Raw genomic sequence first — 13,108 nt, 5'->3', positions numbered from 1 at the left:
AGCAACTGGTTCAGAAACGTTTCTTTTACAATTGTTGCTCTAGCTGGGTGCGCTGAAAATTAGTGACTTGCTGTACTTAACTTAGAATCCTCACACCTAAAGTCTCAACAAGTGGATCATGTGATTACTGAAATGACTGGCCTCCAGAACGTATCTTTTAATTTTGTTGAGGGTACCGACTTTCGCAGCGTAATAAATGCTGGCTCTTTCCAAGAATAAGTTCACAGGTCATATTTGTGTCATAGCGTGTACAATAAGCAGGCAAGAAAAATCAAAAATTTACTTGCAGAATTTGAAAAAATTATCTTCAACAACTGACAAATGGTCTGATTTACATTCTGAAACTTCATAACTTAGTTTGATTTCTCATTATACAAGGGTGATTTGAAAAGTTCTCAGAATGGAAAAAAAGTACTTACATCACTGAAACTTTTTTTTTAGTGTATTCTCCTTGTAGATTAATGCACTTGGTATAACTATGTTCCAGTGCCTTGATCCCATCTCGAAAATGAGTTTCCTCCAGGCCTGCACAATAGTTGTCTACTCCAGCCATCAATTCTTCGTTTGAAATGAATCTTCATCCACCAAGAATAATTTTCAATTTTGGGAAGAGATGGGAGTCTGACGGAGCCATATTGGGTGAATAAGGCGATGTTGCAACAATTCAGACCTTAGTTCGTGTAATTTTGCTATGGTGAGGGCTCATGTGTGTGGGTACGCATCAAGAATTGCGGCACCCATGTTGCAGATAATTTTTTCATTTCTAATAGTTCATTTAAAATGTGATATACCCTTTCAGATGACATCTGGCAAGCGTGAGGCATTTCACGCACTTTCAATCAGCGATCCTCCTTGACCATTTTGTGCACTTTTGCAGTGATTTCTGGAGTAGTGACACATCTTGGCTGACCGCTGCGTGAATCATCATCCTCCCATCAAAATTTAAATTTAATTGTCCACTTGGTAACAGTTGAATATGAAGGAGCAGAGTCCCCCAGTGTATTCTGGAAATGGGCATGAATGTCCTTTGCTTTTGTACATTTCTTTGCTTAGTCCTTAATCACTGCTCAAATCTCTCTTTTTTCTTTCTCTGCAGATCACTACCCAGGTACAACAACAGAGCCACATCACCACCACAGCTCTCTTCCAAGAGCACTCACATGGCACGTGTTTACAGGCAATGGTCCAATGAATATCACGTGAACAACTTGTTGCGATAGTACCTGCCGACCTCTTGTTGTGATTCCGAGAACTTTTCATACCACCCTCGTATTTCAAAGGATTTTCGCAACATGTCTATAATTTTGAAATGCGAAGTCATGACTGGGCGCCATACTGGTGACGCAATATCGACAAAATCTGAAACGATACTTCAAGAATGGAGCATAAATCATCAGGCAGTGTGTTGTATTGTTCTGACATTGGTTCTAACATGATTAAGCCATTGCAGTTGTCTGTCTTTCATTATGTGAATTGTGTAACACATCACATTCAACCTTGTATTCGAGCTGCTGTGGAATCACAGGAGTGCCTACAACTTAACTGCTAAACTGAGAAAAGTCACCATCCATTTCAATCATACTTGGTCACGCAAGCCAAGCAGGCAAAAATTCAAAGGGGAGCCTTAATCAACCTGTTTTATCTGTTATTCAGAATTTCCCAGCTTGGTACATATTGTTAAATATATATATAAATGAATTTTAGTTTTATAGTGTATCTTTAGTGTAAGTATTGTGTGTTTTGTTATGAAAATCCTTTCTGCTAATTTAATTTATTCTATTTCCAATTGGAATAGCACATTCTATATGATGGAGCAATTTTCAAAGCTCAAGGGTTCGCTAATTTTGCACTTACATTCAAATCCAATTACAATGATCTCCACTGACGACTGGATAAATGTTCAAAAATTTGTAGAAGTAATGAAAACTTCCGAAGAAATTACTAGAAGCTTAGGCAGTTCTCAAGTGAGCATTTCATCAGTCGTACTGCAAATTCAAGTTCTTGTGACCACTTTACAGCAAGATGAAACAAAAACTGATATGGGGTTACTTTGTACCACTTTATTGTCAAAAATTTGCTTTTGAGGAAAATGAGGTACTTTTAGTTAGAATTTTTGGATGAAATTTATTTGTAAACCTCCAGAAGGGTTTATGAACATGATTAATGAGTCATATTTTCGAAAAATGAAATTTGTTTTATATTTATAATGTACTAAAAAATAGTGCAAAGTTACCCATTGGAAGGGGCTGCTTTCCACCAACATAACTTTGCTTTTACTTTATGAGAGATGGTGCACTGTTTGACCGTCTGAGTCATACATTGCACCTTAAAATCAACAAGTAATCAACATATTGTTTCAGGTCAAATAGTGCTTTATTTTTCAAATCAAAATGTCTTTTAGAAATACAAAAATAATGTTATAAGTTGGTACAGTAAGAAAAATATGGTTAACTTATTTGGCGTCATAACACAAATATCTATGTAAACAATTAGGCAGACCACTTCATATCAATTTCTGGGTCGGCATACAAGCCTCTCCTAGATATTTGCTTGGGAGGATTAATTCCTCCAAGTACATCCTCCCCTTGGTACTCCATTGTGTCATCCCTTTCTGGCCATTTCCATGATTTGGTGAATTTTTGCATTGCTTTGATAAATACACAGTCTTCTTTAACTTTCATTTTCTGCCCAGGAAATATTTCACCTTCATACTGGAGGACAACAAATTCCCCAAACATCCTCTTGAAAAGTTTCTAGCGGCTGATGGTGACGTCTGAATTGCAGTAGATGTGTACGAAGTAGAACCATCACTTGCATGGGCAATGCTTTTACCTGCTTGTACTTGTATTCGCTTCCTGTCCTGTTTTGGCCCTCCACCTGTCATAACTAGACTTTCGTTTCTCTTCTAGGTATTTAGTGAAACTCGTTTCAACGTCCTGTGCATTGAAACTTGTTGTTGGTAGTTGTGCTAATAGGGGTGCAACAGTGCATGGGTATATTCCACACTTTAAGAAAACAGATTTCAGATTTGCTGCAGCATTTTCTGCTATGGTCTCCTGCAGTTTTTCAAAATTGCTGGAAAATGTGGTTTTTTAAAAAGCACAGTATTTTGTTTTATTTCGTTTGGGCTGTCTTTGTACTGGGATAAAATACATTTCCACTTTCTCTTCAACGGTCCAAAGAAAGAAACATCTAAGGGCTGTGTAAGATGAGTACTATTGGGGGAGGGGGGGGGCGGCGCACACACAAAATAGATTTCATTTTGCAGGCATAAATTTAGCACATTTTGCGTGATGGGTGACGACAAATTATCTCCTATCGCCACTTTCTTCCCCTCTAACTGTTTAAGTCTTGGAAGCGACATAGACTGGAACCAATCAAAAAATGTTACAAGAGTTAAACCCCCCACTTGGTGTGTTGTGCCTGGCACCTTTTGGTCCAATTTCAGTCCATGTACTCCACATTTGGGCAGCCTTATATACAAGATAATGAGGAAGAAGATCTCCAGCTGCATTGCAATAGTACATCAAGGAAATGCTAGTTTTTGATGTGTTTCATAGTATCATTCCCCTCAGTAGACACTTTCTTCTGACCAGGAGGATTATCACTCACGTTCGTTTCATCACAGTTCAAGATGTTCTGTTTTGGAACATCTTTCTCAGTTTCATATATAGTCTTGCAGAACTTGTGCACTGATTCCAGCTCTTATAATATATATATTTGCAGCAAAGTGGGCAGACATGCACTGATGCCATTTCATTAGAGATTTAATCCAATCATTACCTCATAAGCTGTTCTTGAACTGGGGCATATACCTTCCCCTGGCTTGCAAGTAATACTTAACAATATGCTCCAGGTCACATTCATCGACTGGGAACCCAAAATTGCTCAATTTTATAATACAATCAACAAACAGTTCCTCTTCTTGAGGTGAAAAACACATGGTTTTCCTGGCTTGTTGGAGTGTTTGCTCTTCAGTTTATAATTAATTGTCCTCCTGAGGATTTTGAAATAAGCTTCAGCGGCCTTCTAGATCATTTTTCCACTTCTTACTGCTTCAAGACACACTTCCATTTTTTCCTGTGAGTAGTTATTATACTGTCTGGAACCTAAGCAGCATTTTTATACCCTTGGTATGACTGAAGTGAGAAACAGAAAACAAATCTAAACAATTCAAATAAGTTAAATAATACAATTTAAAATTTTAGAACATTTCTCTAATGAGAATGACACAATTTAATAATATAAAACCAAATGGCGATAACATAATCTAATTTCAATAACTGGTGCAATTTAATCCCATATTAGCCTCGAATATGTCTTGGTGACAATATTGTTCTCAGGCACAAAATACTTTCACATGAGATTAACAAACTATATCAGACACTGTGAATACATAAATAAAAAGCAATTTGATAAGAATCTTACATTTTTGTTAAGCACACTGGTTGTGATGAAACATAATTAATTTCATTTACATTTCACTCACTGGATAAGTTCACCAACTCCAACAATAAAGATATTCGTTGTCGGCAATTATTTCTGACAATGCATTTGCATGCCATCTATCGCCGAAAGGGGAAAACAAATTGATTTAGTTACCTCAGTCGTCACAAGCGTCTTACAAATAGTTCTCTAAAAATGGTGCAAAGCTACCCCTAAGATGCAAAGTAACCCGAGCTTACGGTACATCAGAACAGTTCCAAACTTTTACAAGAAAATTACGTGATGAATCGATTTCCATCATTAGATATAAAGAACTGACCAAAAACTATCATTACATAATTGCAGCGTATTTAGACTTGTATCGCAAGTCAAAATTTTTCAAAGGCTTCGTCACAGAGCAAGATAAGTGCCAAATACTTAATTTGATGATGATGATGAAAGATATCCAAGCTCACCTCAAATGACTGCATACCTACTGGCTCTAAAAGCGACCGATTTGAAATTGAAAATCAGCCTTACAAACACAGAAGAATGGAGTGCTCAAAACACTGGTCCACAGAGCACAAACTCTGTCAGATACTGATAGTCTGGCCACAGAAATAGAACACTTACAATCAGTGTTCAGCAGGAATGGGTACTCCTCTAGAGATATCCAGAAGGCACTTCAACCTGCTAACTGGCCAAAGGATCAAGAAGAAGAACCAGAAGAGGCAAAGAAGATGGCATACCTGCCATATGCCGGACCTATCTCTGCCAAGATCAGCAGGATTCTCCAGAAATATGACATCAAGAGCATATTTTGCCCACCCACCAAAATTGGGGCTATGCTGGGGAATGTAAAAGATGACCTGGGGCTACGCAAGCCAGGTATTTACAACATACCTTGCCAGTGTGGGATGTCATACATTGGCCAGACCACCAGAACTGTGAACATCAGGTGTAAAGAACACCAGAGACATACCAGACTCAGGCAGGCAACTAAATCAGCCAGAGCAGAGCATTGTCTGGAACTTGGTCATTCAATGGACTACAATGACACCAAGATTGTGACACAGACCTCAAGATTTTGGGACAGTGTCATTAAAGAAGCCATTGAGATTAAGGTCACAGACAATCTAATCAACCGTGACTCGGGATACCAAATCAGCACTGCCTGGAATCCAGCACTTGAGCTTGTGAAAACTCAACGCAGGACACTCCGGGATTCTACAAGAAATAGAAGTGGAGACCGAGAGAACAGCCGTGAGACAAGGTGTCTGACATTGGAGACCAGATCTGACACACCCCAGATCATGAACTCGACTTCAGAAGACAGCCAGGCCGGGCGCGGACGGCAGAGGGAACACCAGCGACCAGAGAGGGACAATGTAGCCGCGTCTGACGGGCGCGGACCTCAGACGGAACACACGACGCGGCGTGGACCGATTAGGGAGCGCCCAGCACGAAACAGAAGTGGAAATCATAGTAACAGTCAGGAGATAGAGTACCCAACATCTCAGACCAGGTCTGACACACCTCAGATGATAACCACATCCGTTGAGGACGGCCAGAACGGGCGCCGACGGCAGTCGGAACATCTGCGACTGGAGGGCTCCATTGAAGCTGAGTCTGGCGGGCGCGGACCACAGATGGAACACTCGACCCGGCGCGGACCGATTAGGGAACGCCCAGCTCCTCCCAGGCATAAATACTGGACTCGATCGAGCCAAGGACCAGTCTCAGGTAGCACCTGAAGAAGACAGCGAGGCACGCTGTTGAAATATCGTGCGAGAACGACGCGAACATCCGGCTGGATTCCCGAATATCCAAGATGACAACAGATCGCCGGGAAAGCATGAAGAATTACATTAGAATTTACGTTAAATATGAACGAAGATCAGCGAGACCACTATGCAAAACGAAAATGACAATTTGCTTTTGATGCTAAAAGCAAACCTACGGGAGTACAAAAAGGAAATAAGACTTCCTGTAAAAGACGATCCGCTAATGTGATGGAAATCAAATGGACGCAAGTACCAATATCTATTAGCACTCACTCGCCAATATTTGTCATTTCCTCCCAGTACCGTAGCCAGTCAACACTTATTCAGTGGAGCTGGCCTCATATATGAAGAACATAGACTACAGGGTGAAAAGGTTGCAAAATGTTAAATGTAATCTGCCATTGATAAATTCTGAGTATTAATATAATTAAAAATAGGTAAAGAATTGTTCGTTTTCTTAACCCTTCACTGCGTTGCTTTGCAGATGTGCGAAGCAAAGTTTCAAATATCTTTTCGCTGTTGTTCTTCAAGTTTAACGCTTGAAACTGCTTTGCTGATGTGCTGTGTTGTATTATGACGGTAACTGATAAGATTCTGCCCCTAGAATGTGCTACTGAGTGTATGACACGACAATGTGTGTTGCTGTGAGTAGCATTGTAAGTCAGGCTGACATTGCTCTCTTTCGGCAGTGATTGTTAGTAGTAGATTGGAAGAACACGTGAATGCAAAAATTTGTAGTGCTTCTACAACCTTTGGAGAGTGTTCTGCTCCATTCATCTTGTATTTCTGCTAATAAATATGTGAGTAGTATACAAATCAATTTCGTTTGCATATGTGCAGTAGTGCGTAATAACACTTCTATCCACAATCGAACGATGAGAAAGTAGTGTTTCCTTATTTCTGCTTTTTTCTAGTTTATTGTGATAGTTTGAATGCTGTAATGGAGTCATTCTCGTATTTCGACAATGGACGACGTATGAAGAATTCATGTCCCTAGAATGGCCTTCTGGCAGTGAAGATGAGTTAGATTTTGACGATTCAGATGAAGACCTGACAATAAATGTAAATGATCTGGAATCTGCAGATAGTGATAGCGAGCCTGAGGCTACTGTAGTTAATACACATAATTCAAATAATTGTTTGAAGGATGATGAGAATGAAGTTGTTGCTGATGCACAGGTACCACAAGCTTTTGCATATGTGCAAAGTGTTACTGACAAAAACTTCTTTCTTGCATTCCATAGTGTTTAAGACAAGTGTCTTTCATTAGTTTTCGAATATGTCATTAATTCGTTCATATCTGTTGTTAATCTGACATGAAAAAAAAATATTTTTTCCAGTTAACCTTTGTGTGTGAAAAACTTCACACGGTTTTGCATATGTGTTAAGTGTCACTTATGAGTGTATATGATGTTTCCCACAGTTTTGCATAAATGCAAACTGAATAAAAATAATTTTTTTTTCTGAATTAAAAACATCTAATTTTTTCAACATTTTTCCTAACATCCTTGAACAATTTGAAGTACAACAAAAAAAAAAAAAAAAAAAACTAAAAAAAGTGTGTAATGAAGGGTTAATATATACATTTCCGCTTCTGCATCCGTTTCTGATTCTGCTAGAATTGGCTTTTGACATCTGTATCCATTTCTGCCTTTGCTATCATACTTCCATCGCATCACTACGTGGTATTTGCTCTGTTCATAACCTTTCGTCGCATTTCTGATTGGAATCAGACGTGACCATGTATATAGCAGTGCGGCATGTTGTTCGGAGGGGACATGCGGCGTTGTTGCGCGCACACACACACACACACACACACACACACACACACACACACACACACAAAATTTTAAAAAAGCCTCCCGTCGGGTAGACCGTTCGCCGGGTGCAAGTCTTTCGATTTAACGCCACTTCGGCGACTTGCGCCTCGATGGGAATGAAATGATGATGATTAGGGCAACACGACACACAATCCCTGAGTGAAGAAAATCTCCGACCCAGCCGGGAATCGAACCCGGGCCCTTAGGATTGACATTCTGTCGCGCTGACCACGCAGCTACCGGAGGCGGGCGTTGCTGTACCTAAGGCAATTGTTTTATTATATCTTATCCAGCCCCCCCCATGAACCATGGAACTTGCCGTTGGTGGGGAGGCTTGCGTACCTCAGCGATACAGATAGCCGTACCATAGGTGCAACCACAACGGAGGGGTATCTGTTGAGAGGCCAGACAAACGTGTGGTTCCTGAAGAGGGGCAGCAGCCTTTTCAGTAGTTGCAAGGGCAACAGTCTGGATGATTGACTGATCTGGCCTTGTAACAATAACCAAAACGGCCTTGCTGTGCTGGTACTGCGAACGGCTGAAAGCAAGGGGAAACTACAGCCGTAATTTTTCCCGAGGGCATGCAGCTTTACTGTATGAAGAGAAATTTGTTAACATCCAGTATTGATTTAAGTGTCAGGAAGTCATTTCTGAAAGTATTCGTATGGAGTGTAGCCATGTATGGAAGTGAAACATGGACGATAAACAGTTTAGACAAGAAGAGAATAGAAGCTTTCGAAATGTGGTGCTACAGAAGGATGCTGAAGATTAGATGGGTAGATCATGTAACTAATGAGGAAGTATTGAATAGGATTGGGGAGAAGAGAAGTTTGTGGCACAACTTGACCAGAAGAAGGGATCGGTTGGTAGGGCATGTTCTGAGGCATCAAGGGATCACCAATTTAGTATTGGAGGGCAGCGTGGAGGGTAAAAATCGTAGAGGGAGACCACGAGATGAATACACTAAGCAGATTCAGAAGGATGTAGGTTGCAGTAGGTACTGGGAGATGAAAAAGCTTGCACAGGATAGAGTAGCATGGAGAGCTGCATCAAACCAGTCTCAGAACTGAAGACCACAACAACAACAACATCTTATCCAGATAAGAAATGCAAAATTAGAAAGCAGTGCTTGGCACAATATTCATTCCAAAACTATTCTCTACAACTTAAAGAACGTGGTGACTTTAACAAATTTTTTTTATTAATATTTCACAGTACTTTATGTAACATTTCCAATAAAGTTTACATCGACACAACATTGCTAAAAGCTATAAGCAGAAAAATTAAAAACCAGTTGTTTGTATACACTAGAACTAAGAATATTAAGTTTTTTGTGACTTTTTAAAATTGAAATTAACAAGGATGCTTGTGAAGCCAAGAAATTGTATAAGTTTATACTCTACTCTAGGAGCAAATATAAATTTTTGTGGGGGGTTACGATGATAAAACATGGTGTGCTGCCAGTCTACAATTTACTGAAGAATGATGTTTTGTCAGTTTAAGGCGTGAGCAACACAAATTAAGAAATAACGTCAAGCTTAGAGGAGATACCAGTCAATTGTTGAAACATTTATTGTGGTCAAAAAACATTGTGTTTCACAGAAGGCAGAGTTCTGCTAAGGCTTTTCACCGTGGTTTTCACGAAGCCAATTTTCCTGGAGTGCCATTGCTGTATTATCTCATGTTTGGTTCTTTATTATGGCATAATGACAGAAGATAAAAATGTGCATTTGAAATTCAGCGAACAGATGAAACTAGCTAATACGGTGGAATTAAACATTCCTTTTCAAATAATTTGACTGCTTCTGCAGAAAAATATTAATAAATGCCAAATTTCTTTAGCACCTTCATTGTTCTGCAAAGCGATTAATGCTTGGTTGCCAATTACGTGGAAATAAAAACAGGAAACAAAGTAATAACATGTTTTAATCTTCCATAATTATGAGTGTCTTAATTCATTTCATAGCTCCCAGCCACAGAAATCTGTCTTGTTTGCATTTGACATGAGAGCTGTAAACGAAGAGAGAACAGCAAAATCACGAAATGTAAATGCAGGTCTTGTAGAGACTACTCCCCACTACAACTGTGACTGCTCTGCACATGCGTGAATCTGGTAACTCACCTACACCAAAAATTTTTTTCCGGGTAGCATCCGGCTGGTTGCAATTTCTGCTTTATGCACGACATCCACACTTCAACTAGCGAGAGAAGGTGCTGCTCATACGACTTCAGCTCCGCGCATACGCATTAACCCTGCTGGCAACTGCTCAAACGAATCTAATTTAGATAGTTGTGATGCCACACTCACCGAAAGCAGTTTGTTGTTATGAAGTATTGCATAGTTTAGTCCTAAAGCCGTTGACAAATTTTGCTGTCGGCAGATGCTTTGTGCTCACTGTGTTTTGTTGTTGTAAGTGGTGCATTTTCTTTGCAACTCAAATTTTACTTTGATGTTTATCTCTCGTTTATGGTTTATTGCTACAGTATAATCGGCAACGGCAGATTAAAGTAATATTCTTCGTCAGAGTATGAGCTGTTACAAGTCGAAATTACAAAAACTCAAAACTAAAATAATGAAAACTTCCTGGGGCATATATGCCCTGTGGAAGGGCTACCAAGAGTTGTGTGCCAGATACCAAACGATTTCAGTTTGTCAAGACTTGCAGCTCTCAAATACTGAAGAAAAGAAATTTTAACTCTGAAACTGCTGCTTATTTACTGGCTGGTTGGTTTCACGTTCTGTCCATTTTCACAGATCATGTGTAATCCAATTAGAGCAAATTTTCTGGTGTGTATAAAATATTGTTGCTATGTGGATCACATCATGCTGTTTAATGAAGATATGAGATACATTTAAATGTGATGACATAAATAGAACTGTCCACAGCAGCCAAATATGAGTGTGTCACTTACGAAAATGAGTAAAGCCAAAAACTAATCAGCTAGTAAATAAAAAGTAGCTTTCGTGTTACACGTCTTTCCTTCCATAAATACCAAAGGTACGTCAAGCACTATCCACTCATTTTGACTCATCTCCTCTATGGAAAGTACTGAATCCATCCTAACTCATCCATTTTACTGTGAGTGGCTCGTCAGTAATAGTGCAAGCTGCCCTGTCAAGGGCGACAGGAACTACTCTGAGTATTATACACATCCCTCTAACCAACAAGTTCTAGGTGCTTACTTTCAGTGAAACCGAAACTGAGACACAATTCATCTGTCGGGAAACCTACTGTGCCCTGAATCAAAAATGAGGCAAAAGCAAAAGGGTGGGGTCTACTAATCATCGACAGCTCAAACTTATAGCAAATAGTGTGTAGCCTAGTAGAATGAGCCTAAACCACACACAGTTATCAAATCTAAGACTTTGCAACTGTCTCTGCCCAACCGCAGCTGTTCACCTGCCAGCACACCAGAAGCATGACACTCATCATGCTGGAGTATAGCAAGTCAGTGGCCCGAGACACTGACCAAACTTCAAACTTCAGGAATTTTCTACAGTTCAACACGCTACCCTATGACAACTGCACAGTCAGTGGCCAATGTTTGAGACATTTCCGAATGACACAAAAACAAGACTTCTTCGCATAATCAGCTCCAGACAGCTGCTTTTAAACCCCCATGGCCAGCCCATCACCGTTGAACAGCTGAGCAGTAGCGTAATGTCTAGCCAGTGCTGGGCAGCACCATATCAATGACACTGCCACCACCGCCACTGGGGCTCAAACTTCTATTCACCACTTGACCACTTTGGTGCCAGGACAGCTGAGCACTCTTCACAGGACTACAATGTTGGGGTCCAGCCATCCCCACACCTGCTGAGATTGAAACGGAGGACTCCTTTGCTATGAGCCACTAGGGAGTGAACACCGGTTGCCATATTAACGCTGACAGCAGCCAATGTTGGACCATCAAGCCATAACACTAGAATTCCCTGGACAGCAGCATTGGCAGGACACGGCTGACAGTGTTGTGCTAGGTAGTCAACACACTGGAGATGTTGTGTTGGTATATTTGCTGCACTCCCCAGGAATCAATACTAATAGCACTGAAGACTAATGAGAGTAATAATCTGCAATAAAAAGTTACTTGTATCCACGAACTTTCTCCTTTGCTGCTCCCACAGCCATCTCAGGTGGAGAACAATCTAGGCACCCTTTATAAATGGTGTCAGAAGCGTGTATTCTTCTACACCAATATAAATGTCAGCAAATGACTGAAAGGAACCCCAAGTGCACTCAGTACATACGCCTGGGGGGCCTCATTCAACATGAGTGACTATTATGGTAGCAATTTATGGAACATGTTGCAACCCACAGTGGATTGTGGCACACAGTGGAACAAACAATGCCTGTCATCTGAACTTTGAGGTCCTACTTGGATCAATCCAGCGACTGGCAGAGAAGACTGAGAATACCACCCTTGCTCAGGGAGTTCCAACAAAGCTCATGATGAGCAGCATTATCCAGGAACCGATCGTGACCTCCATGTTCCAAGTCTAGGGAAGGCTCGATACAGAGGCTTCAAATGTTCTGAGTGAGCAAAGCAGTACAGTGGTTAGCGCAGTGGACTCGCATTCAGAAGGACAGTGGTTCAAACCCACATCCGTCCATGTAGATTTAGGTTTTCCATAATTTCCCTAAATCATTCAAGGACAATGGTGGATTGGTTCCTTTCAAAGGGCACACCCAATATCTTTCCCCATCCTTCGCACAATCCGAGCTTGTGCTCTGTCTCTAATGACCTCGATGTCAACGAGATGTTAAACTCAATCTTCCTACCAGATGTTCTGTGACAAGCTAGGATGTGACTTCATGCACTTGTACTGTAGGAGTCATGTGCACTACACATCAAAGGCTGCTACCCATGTAGCTAATTGGGTTTGGCATGCAGACAAGGGTTTTCCATATTGGGTTACCCACCATCCACAACAGATAATAGCTGTAGGTGATGAGGAAGTGTCAGTACAAAATCCAAAGAGATGCCCTGGGTGAGCGTATTAACGTCCTAGTGATCAGCTGCTGAAGCATTCACAACAAAGTGCCACAGTCTGGACTTCTCATGACACTAGGTACATAA

The 13,108-nt window shown here is 40.6% G+C and overlaps 1 protein-coding gene across 2 annotated transcripts in view; it reads left to right on the top strand.

Annotated features, from left to right (window-relative positions):
* LOC126418844 (transmembrane protein 242) overlaps window positions 1–2,113 on the top strand; it is a 69,559-nt gene extending 67,446 nt beyond the window's left edge. Inside the window, exon 3 of one of the 2 annotated variants that reach the window (XM_050085831.1) lies at window positions 1,097–2,113. In XM_050085831.1, coding sequence (XP_049941788.1) covers window positions 1,097–1,192 — 96 coding nt within the window. In that variant the 3' untranslated portion in view covers window positions 1,193–2,113. The remainder of the gene's footprint in view (window positions 1–1,096) is intronic. The other variant, XM_050085828.1, reaches the window with a different exon arrangement.
* The last annotated feature ends 10,995 nt before the right edge of the window (window positions 2,114–13,108 follow it).

Source organism: Schistocerca serialis, chromosome 9 (assembly GCF_023864345.2).
Source record: "Schistocerca serialis cubense isolate TAMUIC-IGC-003099 chromosome 9, iqSchSeri2.2, whole genome shotgun sequence".
In the NCBI taxonomy this organism is placed as follows: Eukaryota; Metazoa; Arthropoda; class Insecta; order Orthoptera; family Acrididae; genus Schistocerca; species Schistocerca serialis.
The sequence above is the reverse complement of the archived record's forward strand: the minus strand, read 5'-3'. Positions and strand labels throughout refer to the sequence as shown.